At 44.4% G+C, this 17,268-nt stretch overlaps 1 protein-coding gene across 1 annotated transcript in view; it reads right to left on the bottom strand.

Annotated features, from left to right (window-relative positions):
• Window positions 1-17,268, bottom strand: part of epha8 (eph receptor A8) — a 101,531-nt gene that overhangs the window by 35,938 nt on the left and 48,325 nt on the right. Inside the window, exon 6 of the mRNA XM_070902052.1 lies at window positions 11,898-12,213. Coding sequence (XP_070758153.1) covers window positions 11,898-12,213 — 316 coding nt within the window. The remainder of the gene's footprint in view (window positions 1-11,897; window positions 12,214-17,268) is intronic.

The raw sequence follows: 17,268 nt of genomic DNA, 5'->3' as shown, positions 1-17,268 counted from the left end.
GAGGTAAATAAATGTCTGGTGGGTTTCCCCTCACAAGGACAGTCATTTGGCGTGCCCAACATTTAGCATAAAGAGGTTTTAAACTAATGCTACAGCTCACTAAAATATAACAGCAACTAGCATGGAAACATGGTGGGTCAGATAGATGTTCTGCATTTCATGGGACAGACACTCCCGGTCTCTAGCCGTCAGTATTGCTGTCATGAGAGAAGCTGAGACAAACAACAAGTAGGGCATCGATGTCTTCAGTGTGTAGACATTCTTGCCTCTCCTTGCCTCCCTGTTGGCCTCCCCTGCTGGGTTCAAATCAATTCCATCAATGAAGCCATCACAAAAGGAACATTACCGGAGTGTTTTCCTGTGAAAAAGGCCTGGTAATTACAAATCAAACGAGACAAATACATCCCGGTTAATGAGCGTTAAACGGATGTTAATTATCCGATTGAATGGCTGTCACCATTAAACTGTGTCTGATGGGGGGTGGGGGGGGGGGTGGAGGAGGGTCGAGGGGAAGGGTAGCTCAAAATAAAAGACGGGCATCCTGAAAGGCATATTAGCAGCAGATTGAGAAGATCAGACAGCGTGAGGCGCGTGTGTCGGAAATGGAAGCGAGAGGGGAAAGGCGTGGGGAGAGGCGGCGGGGGGAGGGAAGGGACGGAGGGAGGGCGCAGGGCTAAACTTTCCTCTTTCTCCAACATTAGCGGTTGCTGCGATGCATCAGAGGGGAAATGAATCAACTGTTTTTGATTATTTATATATCTGAAAAGGACAAAGTGTGCGGGGGGGGGGGGGAGCCGCGCAGAGGCAGGAGTCACGCTGCGCTAATATGGTCGCAGTCGGTCTGCCAGGCAGCTCCAGTCACAACACATCCATCTCGGAAAGGTTCACGCGCTTAACATTCAAAACAAGGGGAAAAGTCCTCCGTGATTGATCAAGCAGCTCGCATAACGAGGTGGGGGTCTCCATTCGGGTTGGGAAGTAGACACAGGACAACTCCGGAGCTCGTGCTTTGGGATGAGCGTCTGCGGGTTTGGTCAAATAATGATTCCTCGCTGGAATGAAGGATGCAGATCGCCAAAGGCAAAATAAACAGATGAAGGGTATTCACGCATCTAAATCAAATCGGTTCAACAGCACCTTGAGTGGTCCGATTCACCTATGATGCCTGTAACTCTTGAGTTTTTTTTTTCCCACTGCTCCAGGTCTTTTTGTTTGTTCATTTTCTTGCTTTTGCACAGGACCGCTCCGTCACTGGTAGGGGATAATATTAACAGTTTAGTTTTCCATGTCACAATAACAATCGAGAAAGCTAATCTGCAGTCTAATGATACGATTTTATCCACCGCATTCACTCGGAACTGAAAGCCGGTAGTCAAATAAAAGCCGGGTCTCTTAACAACGGCTGGGGCCGTGGTCGCTACGGACAAATAGAGGCCGGCCCCAAATACAGGCCGGGGGGGGGGGGAACAAGGGGGGATAGACTCCTGGTGCCTGTTGTACAACGTGCATACCAATTAAGCACAATGTACATTCCCATCACTTTAATAAATTCAACACTATCATCATGCTATCATGCTGTGCTATCAACACTTTGTTGGTCTGGATTACGCATCGAAAGTGTTATATTACAGTCACCGCGGGTGTAGGTGTTAAGGTCCCAGTCAAACTGTATTTTGTTGTATCATATCAAGTACTACACGATGACAATAGCTACATTTGAGTAAGGGACCTCACTGCACTGCAATCTCAACAACAAGGTCCTGCCGATGTTCCAAAATAAAAGCCTTGTGAGGAAACAAAGGGATTCTGTCCACTGAAATGCCAGAAGGCTTTTAATTTGAAGTGGAAGTGTTGCACTTGTATTAACAGCATAGTGCAGGAAAAACAAGTTAACAGGGAAAACTAGCGCAGATCAGACAACAATTCATATACTAACATATAAGCAAATATGCTTATCAAACAGAGGGAATTATAAATAAAGTCCTGCCTCTAATACAAGCCTGCTTCAAATAAAGGCCTGGTACCATCTGCAGGTGAGGTAATTAAAGGCCCCGGCCACTTGCACTTTGGTAATACATTTGAGTTTGATTTGAGTATTTGAGATTTTACGGTAATAATGCTGATTAAGAAACCTTACCCTAGCATTAATCCTAACATTAAAGGGACACTGTATTAATGTTTTTCTTTTCTTTACATTCTCATCTCCGACTGCAACATGAATAATTCAGCAGTAAACGGGCCATTTAAAGCTTTAGATATGGGTTTCACAATGTAATAAATACAAGAAACAAACACACTACTACAAATGCTCAAAGCGGGTGTTAATCGTTGATGAAATCCTATCAAATTATGACTAAAATGTCACTAATATTGCAGGCAATTTCACCAACGAAGCATTTCATGTGAGCTGACAAAAAAAGTTTTGTGTTTCTTCTCACGTCAAAATGAATTACCAACTGTGTCCCAGACCCGCAGGGGACCCAAAGGCCCCAAGTTCAATTTGTGGCTGTTAGTTTGTAGTTTTTTGATTGATTGCAAATGATATTATTGCACATTATACCAAATGTTTGATATTATATGTCCCACTAAAGAACTCTATAAACTGAAATGATAAGGGTGTTACGGCAGCTCCAAATCCTTAACCAGACCGTAATTTTTCCAGTCGATGTTATTCAGAAATGGTGCATTTCTGTTTAGTCAAATTGCTCAAACTGACTTTTTTGTTTATTCTTCTCCGTTGTTGTCCAAAAACTATTAAAACCACATGAAGCCACACTGTTACACTGGGTGATTATTATCATGAACACACACACACACACACACGCACTGTAATTTATTTGGACTCAGTCCCACATACACCCGTCCTGCTGCCCCAAATACTCACTAGAGCAGCAAATGTGGATTAATCCGCCGCTGAAAATAGTTCCCAACAATTATTTACTTATTCTTGTTACAAAGACGTTTGTGAAAAAAAAAAAAATCAGCACTTTTGGCCAGCACTTTTAGGGAGTTACTGAGTCTTTCAAAAAATGAAACTATATACTGTTTTTGAAACCCATTTTGAAAGACGTACGTCCTCAGTAGGGGGTCGAGAGTGAGGGTACGGCGGTCAGGGAGGATTGAGAGGTGGACTAACGCATTGTTGCTTTTAATATGGTATCATAGTATCACAAGCCTTACAAAGGACAGACAGTGGCAGGAACAAGAGAAGCCACTAGGTGCCCACAGCTCAAGCTTGCCCCCTGGCCCCCTCGCAGGTTGCGCCGGCCCAGGATGCAGCAGAAGCTTTTCGACAAATAACAACGTACTGTAGCATTTCCAAGATAAAGTGTTTGACTCATCAGTTGGCTCAGAAAATGAGTGCCAATTAAATGTTCCACTGACATTTTACCAGACTGCATTAGTGCACACTCTGGTTTTCAATAAGAAATGACAAATTACATAGCATAAACTCGCAATATTTCTGTAGTGTCAGTTTTGTTTATCCAAGGCATCAAGTGACATATTTAGCCTCCCTACCAACAACCCCCCGCCCCCCCCCCCCCCCCCCCCCCCCCAACGTCATTACAATTCATGCCACACACATACATTCAACCATCCACGTCCATACAAACTGCGCTCCCTTCAGTGGAGGCCTGGAAGGGCGGAGAAGTAAATGACAGCGCCCTGTGTGCACATCAGTTTAACTCAACAAGAAGTCAGGGCAGAAAATCATTTGAAGAAGTCCCGCAGTCCCTTCAGACGGAGGCTGCCAGCTTCTCAGTGATCTGCTATCATGTTGCCTGTCTCTTTACTGTCAGCACTAATAGCTCTTAGACACTGGGACCGGGACATGGGTGGCTACTGCGGGCCAAGGGTGGCGCACACTCAATCAATAATTTACCCGGCAGCTCTCGGGCCTTTTGTCCGTTTGTCTTCATTCCTGAATTAAGCATTCATATGGACTGCACATAAGAGGATTTGTTTGTGAGAGTGTGTCTTTGTGTAGCTGGCAACATGGGTATGCAAGTGTGTGTGTGTGTGTGTGTGTGTGTGTCAGCAAAGTTGCTTTGTGCACTGATGTGTAGCCCTTTGCACCTGCTGTGGAGATAGGGCTTCGGCCAATCACAACAAAGATTGGAGGGAAGTTTGAGCGACACAACAGTGCTGTGTCTGGCTGAGATATGATTCATTCTGTTATCGCCCGCTCACTCTCTCTCTCTCTCTCTCACACACACACACACACACACGCACGCACGCACGCACGCACACACACACACACGCTCAGTCATGATGGCTTAACAGCATTAAAATGTTTAATAACACCATCTCCTCTCCTCCAGTCTTTCTTCCTCTCCTCTTTCCTCTCCTCCCTCCCTCCTCTGCTCTTATCTTATTCCCTCTTTTCCTCATCTCGTTCCATCCCCCGTTTTCTTTTCTTTTCTTTCCCTCCCTCCTCCTGTCTCTCTCTTCTATCCCCCTCTCCTCACTGTCCAATCAAAATCACTGGTCATCCATCAACGAGGACCAACCAGACACACAAAAAGACTAATTAGTCTTGGCACAGCAACAACAAATCCCTCGGCACTCGACGCTCTCACAAACAGATGTACACTACGTACACGTTTAATGAGACCCACACATTTGGACACACACACACACACACACACACACATTCCTAATGCCTAGTCTCCCAATGCACAGCATGCAGCGGCGGCAGCTGTGATGGCTGTTTGTGGTTTTGTAAAGTTTTTGTTTGGCCACATCAGTTTGGTTACATTATAACTGCACTGTGTGTGTGTGTGTGTGTGTGTGTAGCCTACAGTACGAACAGGGTGGGGAACTTATCAGCTTGTGAGGAAACATTCGCAAGATGAACATCCTCATTTTGAGACGTTTAAATTAGCCAATCACCGTGCTGCATCGGCGTAAGGCATTCGTTTGTGAATCGAGGCCCCGTGTTTCTTTGGCAGCGCGTGTTCTGTGGACCGGCTCCGGTTTGCGAGTACCGATCTAGACCACTAAGAGTGAGGATGCCAAAAAAATGGACGCACGCATATTTTCCAAATATGTTTTGTTTTGTCCAGTACTATCATAACCAACAGAAATGGGGGCCCAAGACCCAAGTTGTAATAAAACCCAGTTTTCCTTTAAAGAGAAAAAAATGATTACCTTCCTCAGAGTTCAAATGACGGTGATACAAACCTCTGGTGAAATGGTATTAGAGGATTAAAATTTGAGCGTGTGAGTTTGTGTGTTCGCTCAGTATAAAGTCGTGTGTGTGTGTGTGTGTGTGCGCGCTCACACTGGACAGCTTCCCTGCCCCGAGGCTGTGAGTGTGGGGGTGTGTTTCTCAGCCTCTGTGTCATTTGCCTCCAAACAGTAACAATGTTGTTGATCAGCAGTTGTTTACAATCCGCCAGGAGGATGGAACTAATTTGATCGCTCCGTACCCCCCCCCCCCCATCTCTCTCTCTCTCTGGAGACAGTTTCAATTTGAGCTCCTGATACGTTCTCAATCGCGGGCCGCCACAAGTTGATTCTGACAGCAATTATGAATATCGTGTTCCACTCAAGTGGTCGTGAGCCGGAGAATAATGAAGTTCTCGCCAAATCATCTGTTCCCCCAAATCACTTAACTGCATCTTCATTAGGAACTTTGCAGCATCGGAGGAATATCATGGTGGGACTGCGCTGGGAGACGTAGCAGCTACACGTGGTGCTCTGTCACGCCCCCCCCCCCCCCCCAAAAAAAGCAAAAACAAAGGTATGTTAGAAATAAGAAACACAGAACTATGACTTTAACATACAGTATATATTAATATGGTATACAGCAGGGGTAGTCATGGTCCAGATCATCATAATGTCTAACTTGCGTTATGATTTTGAGAAAGTGTGGTGGGGGGAACTCGGACCATCTTGGGAGGGGGGGGGGGTTTGACCAGTCAGGATGGAATAGCCTCTGAAACAGCACTTTCTCCCCTCACCAACGAGTGTTGTGATTCTCCAGTGCAACTGCTTTCATCCAATACACTTATACACTTCAAATGATTTCAGTGCTTTGATTGAATTGGTCTCACCTCCCCCTCTCCGACCGTTGACAGTCCAAATGACATCCAACTCCTCCTTTTAATGCTTACAGTTTGGATGCAAATACAAGTCCCTTTAAACCCTTTCAGTGCTCCAACTCCAGCGGACACTTCAAATGCTTTCACGGCTTAACCACTTTCACCCAGCTGCTTCTTTTGTCTGACCAAGGGTCCAATTTCAAAACTTTGCAACTTCCAATCACATGAAACAGAGAAAAGCTACTACAATTATTTTGTTTATTGAAATAGCTGTCGATTCATTTTCATTAATTGACTGATTCATTCACTTTTCAGCAGTAGTTGGGATGCTTCTGGATATATTAGCTACTTTCGATATTCACATTAGAATTTACTAAAGATTAAATGAAATGTCCGGAACATTTTTAGCAGCTTTCAAGAAGAAAGGGACTCTTTTCAAGGGACATTATCCGATATCCAATATTTCTTAAAAAAAAACAATATTGGTCTTTCATACAGTATATAAGGAAGCCATTACGCTGGTCCAACCTCTCCTAAACAGTTGAGTGTCAGCTGTTTTCACCTTAAGGACCCAGGGCCAACGAGGGTGCTTCCCCTCTGTCAGAGATGGCCATGGGAGGGTGGGGGGGGAGGGGGGGGGGGGGGGGCTGACAGGTCAAAGGAAGGACCTCAGCTCCTCTGTGTGTGAGATGAGATAAATATATAATAGAGGAATATTAAATCCTCCTCGTCGCCTGCTGCTGCCGCCCTCTGATGTTTCTCCACACTGCCACGCTGACAGATAACGATCACATTACTGTAGGTGTCGCACCTTTCCTCTTCCCCTCTCTCATTTGACTTTGTTTCGTAATCTCTGTCTTTGTGTTTTGGGATTCTTTCATTTCACACCCCCCCCCCCCCCCCTCCCTCTGACTGACAGGGATGAGAGTTGTGCTTACAGGAGAGTCAAAGAGGCTCTGAACAATCCCACAATCCCTCAGTGACTGGAGGAACCTATAATGGTTGTCTGCTTAAGAGGGGGAAAGTGACGAATGACAAAGACCTGCCAGGACTGCACACACACACACACACACACACACACCCACGCATCATTTCATGGCTAAAACAGAATGACGGGAACGTCCCTCCAGTCTTGGATCAGCAGATTTTTGATTATGATCTAAGAATGACATGTCATGTTATTGTTTTAATGTCCCCCCTGGGGGATCAGTAAAGGGTTCTCGCACTGCATTGCTCATCAACTGGATCACTTTATGTTCTTCCATTGCCACTCTATGACATATATCCACATCAGAAAGATATTCTCGCTAACGTGATTATTTCATCCCATTGTTGCCCATCCAAAAATACCAGAAGCCTGAATTAAAAAAAAAAAAAAAAAAAAGGTACTACAGTCAAAACACTATGGAGCATAAGATAATCCTTTCGCATCCGAATGCTATCAGACTCCAGAAATAACCTTTCTTTCGTACAGTTGGCTCTGACTGACACGGCAAATTCCTAAATCGCATTATTTGCTCCGGTCGCGATTTCATGTCGACAAAAAAGGGATCAAACAAGCCTCACGAGGCCGTGACAATATACGGTGAGCAACATGACTTTTATTCCCTTAAAAAAACTTTTTTTTGTAAAGTCTGTACAATATTGTCAACAAATGAAGGCCACGCCAGTGTGGACAGTGACCATGATGAAAACACTCGTGCTTAAATATAAAGCTGTATGGCGTAGGTGAATGCTGTGGGTACGTTCCGTTCCGATTTTTTTTTGTCATTTTTCATTTCAAAGCAAAGTGACCATTTGCTCATCTGTCTGCGTTCACTGCCACAATTCTTCTTGATGTCTCCACCCGCACAAATTTAACAATTTCTTTTTTTTTTAAATGACTCTCCACCTAAAAAATCAAAAACTGTGATGGCGGTTGTGTCATTTCTGAACTTCAGCTCTGACTGTTACTTATTTATGTCTATTTGGTGGAATGATGACTTTAATTATACTCATGTGGCGGCAGTATAGCTTCAGTAAAGATGTGGTGCTGATGGAGCGATGATTTGAACCACCTTAAAGGTACTTCACGGACGTGTGGGGGGGGCAAAACTGCATGTAAAGGGGCTAATTAATGTGATTGTTTTAGATGTAATAGTTCCAAGTCAGTGTGTGTGTTTCTATTCTAGTTGCTGGATTGTGTTTATTTCCTACAAACTCAACCATGAATCACATGAAAGTATCAGAGGCACAGCGCAGTTCACAGAGGAGGAGGAGGAGGAGGAGGAGGAGGAGGACAGGCTGTGGTCCATTGACTGAGCAAAGGAGTGAGCTAACCCACATGTGTGAGTACGCATCCACCCCTCTCTCTCCTCCGTGTGTGTGTGTGTGTGTGTGTGTCAGGCTTGGATGGGCCCGGCTGAGCTGAGTAGATGTGACCAGCCTAAGTGTGTGTGTCTCATATCAGTGTGTCCTCGATCGCTCTCACTGTATGGGGCACTTTAGCCCATTCTTCACTGGCACCAGGAGGCACGCACACACACATGCAGATACAATACACACCTGCACACATGTATGCACAAACACACACACACACACACACACACACACAGACTCAGTGTTTTGATGTAAACTCAAGTGGACGAGGGGTCCAGTCAACCACTCCACCAGTCTTTCTGCCTCCACCCTGCTCTCTTTTCTCCTTCGTCTTTCATTGCTTCCCTCCCTGTGACACTTTTAACGGCATGTCACGCAACCCTGTGCTCACACACACACACACACACACACACACCATGCCGTGCTCTCAGCCAAAGCTCTGCACCTTTGTCAGGGGAGAACCACTTAAGCACGCTCATGTACACACACATATTCACGCACATTCATGTCTGATTTACCCCCCCCCACCCCACCCTTCTCCCTGCACACACACACATACAAGCCTTCGCCACTTAAGCCGCCTTCCTTTCACCATCTCGTGCCCTCCCCTCCTCTCTGCATCTTGTCTGGTCTCGTGTGTGCGTGACTGTGGCTGGCTTTGGCGAGGGTGAATTAGCACGGCGACCCAGTTTGGTGCCAGAAGAGACAAGACGTCAGAGGAGGATATATTGAAGAGCTCTATTTTTTTTCTCTCTCTCTCTCTCTCTCCTTCCTCTCTGCAAATCCACTTTGTGCTCCGGCTGCCGTGATGTAATGGTAAATAAAATACGTGGTAAAAAAAAAAAAAAAAAAAAAAAACATGACCTCCAGCTGAGGATTATCACAAAACAAACAAATTCTATTCCCCCCCCCCTCCTCTTAAAAGATCCTATCTCTGTAACCTCAGATATCTTACATCAGTGTGTTGCATTCAAATCAGCCTTGAAAAGTGGATAAAATCAGATCTATAAACAAAACGTGACTTGAGGTGTTTTTTTTCTCTTTCTCCTTCCACCCTTTTCTCGGCTTTCTTTATGGGCTCTGTTTTGCATTTCTGCGCTAATGCTAATTGCCTGCAACTAATTATAGAAAATCTGTAAGTGGCCCTTAGAACCGGACATACAGACACACACACACACACACTCCACTTCCTACGCTTTTAAACACACGAGGAGCTCTCGCTGTGTCGAACCGGGAGGGTGTTTGCCGCTGGCCTCGAATTGGTAAGACACAACAGAGATTTGTGAGTGTGTGTGTGTGTGTGTGCGTGTGTGTTTGAGTGTGTGTGTAGGTGTTGGGGGGGTGTGCGAGCGAACCGGTGTTGCGTGTCTCGTTCGCCTCGTTTGGCTGACAAACTGCTTTTAGCGTTTAATTATCCATCGCTCTGTGATTAATAGGTTTTAATTACTGTAACCCATGGCAACCTGAAATATGCACAGGTCTCCGCGCGAGGTCAGCTTATCAACCCCCCCCCCCCCCACAAAATACAAATCAAAAAAGACAAAAAAGGAGGTGGTTTAAAGGAAAACAAGAGAGGATCAAGAATCTTTGCATCTCAAACGTCTCACTTATTATTCATCATCGACGGCTGATGAGGGAAGAAACTTCAGTTTCTCAGCATCTAACCAGAAAAAGATTTTGACCTGACCTTGAACTCTTCCTCACTCACATTTTTATTTATTTAGTTGTGTTTTTTTTGTTGCTGCTTTTTTTACATGATCCACAGCCAGAGCTTCAAACGGACTTTTTTGATTCACTAGAAAGGTTAGAACCTTTCCGAATCCACGCGTTGCTTCCAAGGGCGTTTTAACACCCTCCGCATTTCTGCCGAGCTCAGGGGAAACTTCAATAAATGGGCAACTCTGATGCCTACATGATTTTGTTGAGGGGAAATGACTTTTCCTTGGTAGAAACGAACAGCGGTAGACTTGATAAGAGGAACCGGTATTTTGCAGCATCTTCAGCAGAACAGATCTGTCTTCGGTTGCATTCATACCTGGAATTCAGCTCACTGGTCTGGACCAAAGATAAACAAATGTATTCATGGCTTCCGTTTTTTATTTATTTTTTTTTTTTTTTACAAGTGGACCTGAGATGTAAATACGGAGTCACATGGTCAGACAGGTAACTCGTTCACTGGACCGTTTTGGTGATTTGCCTCTCGGGGTGTGTGAAAGTCCTGAAAACATTTTTGTCTGACTGGGGGTGCACTGAATACAAATGCATTATTCAGATATGCACAGATAATGCACTCTGAAAAGATTCGCTTTGTCAATAGCTTTCTCAGTTTCTATCATGGATACTTCAGGCCAACTTCATATTCATCAGGGCCTCCCACCTCCCGTCGACAGTTCCACAGCTTTCATTTAGACTCTTTCCATTAGCACAGACAGACAGACCCTTAGGGCTTGTGTCCACCAAAGGCCAAAACGTTTGAGAGCGCTTTGGAGGCGCAGTGTTTTGTTTTTTTTGTTTTGTTTTTTTGCTGAGACGCTTTGGTTGCTATGATACGGAATGTCCGCAGAAGTATGTGTTGCAAGAAGCCTGCCTAATTTCGCTAGATAGTTTTGTGTTATCAGCAAATACCGGGTGTAAAAATGTCAGCACAAGGCAGAGTACTTGCTCTGGGTGAAGGGGAGGCTGAAGCACGTAGGGAGAGAGGACGGACAAGTTCACCCTTCATCTCTCCATCCACCGTCTCCTTTCTTTCTCTCTCTTTTTCTTTTCTTTTTTTTTTTTGTTGCATTATACATTAGCAAGGCGAGCACCTGTTGAATGAATGTCTATTTTCATTTTGTACAGGTACACAGGTGACTTTATGCTCAGCTAAGTTTTTTTTAATTTTTTTTATAAAAGCTCCCATATTCTGCTCATTTCCAGCTCTATATTCTTATTCTGGGACTCCACTAGAGCAGCTTTGCATGATTTACAGTTGAAAAAAAAGTCCTTGTGTATCTCCCCTCAGCCCCCCCCCCCCCCCCCCAGAAGTCCTAATGGCTTGTTTAAAGGCACAGTGTCTGAATACGGGCTGCGTCCATTTCTCCGTGGACTTTTGATACTTCCGCAGTATTTATATGGGGGGGTTGGGTCGGGTGATAGTAACTGTGTGTCTCTACGTGTCACTCACTTTTAATGAGGACCTGCCAAAATACATGCAGTAGGTCACAAGCACAACACACTTCTGTTTTAACCCCTTTTCACTTATGACAGATCAGGAAAAAAAATCCCCTCACTGATCGTATGCCATGCTTAGTTTTTCATATAGTTTATATATACCACTTAAGAAATCACTTCCCACACTCTTGCTTGTCTTGTGGGGTCCTTTGTTCTGCACCAGTTAGAATGACGACGTTCACATGAGCCTAACAAACCGCAAACCAAACCAATTCAGTTCAAATTCTTTGGAACCGCACCAAACAGGTTAGAACACGACAGCACGCTGAGCCCACTTACCCACGCAGGAGTCTCTGTGTTCTTCGAATCCGGCGGAGCACACACACCTCCCAATGGGCACCAGCCACTCCCCCTCAGCGCTGCAGTACATCTTGGGCGTGTCCCTCTCCTCGGCGTGATCCACACACTGACCCCTGACCTCCACCAGAGAGGACGAGTCGGCGCCCGTCACCACGTCGGTGAACACCGCTAGGTTGCGGCTGACACCCACGCAGCGCTTGTAGTAAACGCGCACAGAGGTGAGGGCGATGCAGGCGCCGATGTCCTGGAAGGCCAGGTAGAAGCCTCGTCTGTTCAGAGGGCCCACACCTCGCACCTGGGAGGAGAGGAGAAGGGTTTGACCCGCTTCAGGTGAGAGGGTCAAAATAAACAATACAACAAATAGAAAATAGAATATATTATTAATATGAATGTGTCCCCCTGTTTTGGGCGTGTACTCTTTTTACTGTAAGTTAGATGTGTATCACGCCTATGCACGCACTTTTTCTTCATCAGGACGGGGGACAATTATTTCAGCACACCTACTGAGCGCACCTCTCAACCCCATGGATGCCTTGAAAGCAGCATTTTCGAAGGAGCTCTTTAGAAAAGACAGCAGGACAGCTAACCGTTAGCAGACTGATAGGTTCTGTAATAGCCCACGACGCTTGCCTATGACAGTCGGGGCTCGGGACACCCAGCTTGAAACCTGGACAATCCCGGACAAACCGGGCCGTCTAGTCACCGTAATCTAAGGGGTCGTGAGAGACTTAAAAGGATAGGAGAGACAACAAAACTTGTATGTAGCATTGCGCCCCTACATTTTCCAGACTCAGGATGGACAGTTTTAAAAAGTACCAAAATCGACATCATCTTCTCTTTTTTCTTTTTTATTCACCACACTCACAATGCAACCCGACCGCCTGCAGTTCAGCCAGAGATTCAGGTGTGTTATGCTAGTAGTGGCTAATAACAACTTTGGCAGAAAATCGCCCCGTTACTCTTAGCGAGAAGATGACTGAGAAAAGATGTTCGGGCCTGCAATTGATGCTTTTCTTGTGAAATACTGGATGGATGGATTTCCCTTTTTGTAAGAATTATTTAAATGTTCAGTGGGGGAACAGCTCATGATTCGTGACAACAGGGCAACGCTTCACTTTGAGGTTGTCGCAATGCAAAAAGGGGAAGCACCGCCCTGAGGCGTAGGGCGACTGCCCGTTAAACGACACTTTAGTGACTAATGATCAATGATCAGTGCCTGTAGCGACTTTAGAAAATGTACTTATAGGAAGTACACTTTCGGTACTGTACACAGTACACAGGATACATTATATGCGGCATATTGCATATTTACGACGCCTCTGTGTATTTTATTGGATTTACAAGGCAACTTAGTATAGTTTGGAAGGTTCTGCCACTTTTTCATACTAAAAGCTCGAACAGTGGCTGCCGCAGCGGCTCCTGAGCAAAAACAGGTGGAACAGCGTGAACGCAGCCTTAATTGAATCTCTGGACTGGTGTTTGGTGTTGTGCCTTGGCAGCAGTCATTAATCAACTGCTCCGCTTCCAACAACAAACCTGGAACCATGGATGTTTTTTGTTTTTTTTACATTTTTATACGCTTGTTTTTCATAACGTATCAAATCACAGTTGACTATCTTGTTAACACCCGGGAACTGATTCGAAACATTTATTTTTATTTTTTTAAAGTTTGTCGTGAAAGCATATGAAAGTATGAGGACAGCTTTTTTCTTTTTGAAGGCTGTAAGACGTGTTAACATCTAACAGGGTCACAGATGAGAGTAGGAACTAGTCGAGTTGTTTCGAATTGCCATTTTAACAACTACCTGTAACTCATTAATGGCCATCAGGCAGCTCTTCTGTGCGTCCATCACGGTACATGCAGCATGTCATATTTTGTGATTGATGTCAAAAGCTGCATTTTCTGTAATAAGACAATAAACTACCAGATACTGAACAAAAAACAAAAAGACAGGAAATGTCACAAATATGACAAATTAGGAAATATTGTTTGTTGTTTATTATCTCCGTATTGTCCCAGCCAACATCTTACTTTCAGGAAACAAGACTGAATTTACAGTTACAGTCCCACTAAACTGAGCTGTCGTAAGATCTATTTGCTGCTTAAACTATCTGACGGGCTGACGTAAGTCCTGGTCACACCGGAGAAGTGGAACAGCAAAATTAATCTGTGCGTATTGGTGAAATATTTGGTCCTAAAACCTTGGTAATGACTATACTCTCAGGCCTAGAACTGCTGTAGCTGGCAAGCTACCTCGCTAGCCAGCTGGGCTAGTCACTGTCATTTTGTTCACCATTGTACCCCATTTTGTTCAATAAAAAGTTATTGAAGAGGGGAAATAAAACTCTCTGAGCTAATGAGCATCCTAACAGTCAGTTAGCAAACTCGTTAGCACTTTATCTTAGCTCAGTCGCTAACGCGACATACCCCCCCCCCCCCCGGTGGCTGCCTGCTCTCATAAGCCCCGCCCCCTTCATGTTAGCTGATGGGACATGGGCCAAACTAAAAAAGTCACACGACAAATTTCCCAAAGGTGGTTTCTATCATTTTAGGTAGTTCTCATCACGCAGGTGTTTGTTTTTCTGATAAGTTTGAGATGTAATGATTGACAGCTCTGATTGACACCACTGAGCGGACTCTGGCTCCAAATGACGCCACCAGCGCAAGATGGCAGCGGAAGTGGAGACGCGTCGGCCATCTTTATATACAGTCTGTGGTGGAGACGCGTCGGCCATCTTTATATACAGTCTACGGTGGAGATGTGTCGGCCATCTTTATATACAGGCTGTGGTGGAGACGCGTCGGCCATCTTTACATACAGTCTGTGGTGGAGACGCGTCGGCCATCTTTAGATACAGTCTGTGGTCAGAACTGTCAAAATAGCTTACTGTTGGTCGACAACGCAAATTCGGAGGTCAAACTCCACCAAAGTTGAACTTGCGAAGAAAACGCAGGGATTTCCTTTCACAGCAAATTCATTGGAATGAAGTGATCGGTGCAAAATGTCATCGTTTTAATTGCTAGTGTGACCTGGCTTTAAAGTACAAGCAAAGCACCTGCTACCCCTATAGCTCTATTGTATTTTGCGCCATTATGGTCTGTCCTGTTTGCTTTCTAACGAGATGCCACAAGCGGCAGGAAGGAAAGAAACAGGCCGACCTTTGGTTTCCTCGCTAGAGCACGCCATGGGATGGATTTTGTATTTCTGAAAGTGTGAAAGAGGAGAGAGACGCACAGATCTAGTATGTTTTCATGTGTTGGTTGTTTTAAAGGATTACTGCTGCTCAGTTAGTAGCTTTGTTCACAAACTGACGGCATGGATTAAAAAGACTTTGCAGACTGACTCACCAAGCTCCTGATGCATCAACACTGCGTGCTAATTAGACAGCTAATTATGAGTTTTGCAGATTGTTGTGGGCTATTATGGGGATGTTTTTGTTGCTATTTCGTGTAAATGCCAAGAATTAAGCATATGTTCTGTAATAACAATCAACAAGTTGCCTCAGGCATTTTCCTTCCCTGCAATGTGTGCTTACATTTGAGGGTTGGGAGACACACTGTGTGGTCTCAGCTCTTTGAATGCGAATGTTCCTTGGGAATATCGTACAGTTCCTTGTTCCTAAATGACACAGTGCTGGTGATATTGCTTGATGAACTGAAAGCTGAAAGAATGTGAGCGTATAATAGTGTGTAATATAGTAAAGGTGCAGCACAGGTGAATATCTAATCCCCCAGAAACTGAATTTGATCATTCTTTCACATTTTCACTGTGAGGACTGTCATCATTTGCAGGGACCACCAGAGGGAAAGAATGAACAAACGTGGTGAGATAAGATTAAAAGAAATAAAAGAAATAAGCATGTAAAATAAGGCTAGATAAGTCAGCCTTAAAGATGTATGAAATGTTCACTAAAATCACATTTTTATCAAATGTATTTTTTAGGTAAAACATGCTACATGATAATAATTTGAAATGAAATAGAACAGAAAATAGCTGTAAAAATCAACACCACTACCATCCTAACATATAGACTTCCATCAGGAGAGCAACAAGGAAAAGAACAGCCTCGAGATGTAAGCTATGTGATAGGTGCATGGCAATGTGCGCGGACACCTGCAGCTGGTTGCAGCTGGGTGGGCTGGGATCTTCTGTATCGATTGGGTGTAATGCGACACTGAAAGTAGCAATGCAACTCCAACTGTTGTTTTTGAAATTCAATCTAAAGCCACTGACATTGTTTTACTGACAAATGTCTGCAGAGAAACTGCACCTGAACAGTCTGGAGAAGCTACTGCGACATGGTCCTTCAATACCATGAACACACAGACTGTAGTTTATTTGGACTCCTTCCTACACACACACACACTGTCCTGCTGTCTTAAACACTCAACAGTGCACCAAATATGTATTAATCTCCTGCTAAAATTCACCCACTATATCCTCCTGTTTGAGTAAACTTTGCAAAAAAACAAACATTGTGCCATTCTGTTTGAAGATTTTTTTTTTGCAGTTTTTAAATTTTTATGCGTTCAGAGGGGGGGGTTTAGAGCCACAGACTGTGAGAGAGACGGACTGACACGTCGTTTTTGGTCTTTTCCTCAGAATCTGTTGAAATTGAAAAACGCCATCTTTATCCTTTAAAAACAAGCCTTAATAACGTTACAATTCTACAAAACTACAGCTATAACAAGAAGTTCTGTGTGCTACGGTAGTTGTCATGTAAAAGTAGTGATTTTCAGTTAGCAAATATTATGTTTTTTTGTGGGGGCGGAGCTTAGGTGGAGGCAGAATGACGTTAGCTAACGCGTTAGCTAACGCTAGCTAGCAAGTTTTGTTGGCTTGTTTTTTAACAATGGCTGAAGAGAAAAGGAGTTTTTGTGAACATGAACCAGCGGGGCCAGACTGACCAACCCGCCCACGCTCGCTCACGTGGATGGACGATCTGACAGGATTACCTCCGGCGGAATGGCCGTACATTTAGCGCTACACCTCCCTGACAGAGAAACCAAGCGTGTACAGTAAAAAGAAACTGAGGGCGTATAAGTCTTTACATGCCTATAACTCTGTCCTGAATGGTCATGAAGGCCTACGAGACTTGAAGATTTAACTGACGAGTTTTGTCTCAGGCCGTAACGGCCATAACGGTATCCACACCTACAACAGACAACACTTTATTTAACTTTGACTGATATGAAGTGTGAGCTACAAAACACAAGCGTTTTTTGACGAATGCCTCGGTCAAATCCTTTCGACATTCTTTTGACTGGCAGTGGCAGCTCGTGCGTGATAACATTTCTATTTGGAACCATTACTCCTTCCATTCTGGCAGCCAACAACACAGCGACATG

Source organism: Enoplosus armatus, chromosome 3 (assembly GCF_043641665.1).
Source record: "Enoplosus armatus isolate fEnoArm2 chromosome 3, fEnoArm2.hap1, whole genome shotgun sequence".
Lineage (NCBI taxonomy): Eukaryota > Metazoa > Chordata > Actinopteri > Centrarchiformes > Enoplosidae > Enoplosus > Enoplosus armatus.
This window is presented reverse-complemented; position numbering and strand designations above follow the sequence as displayed.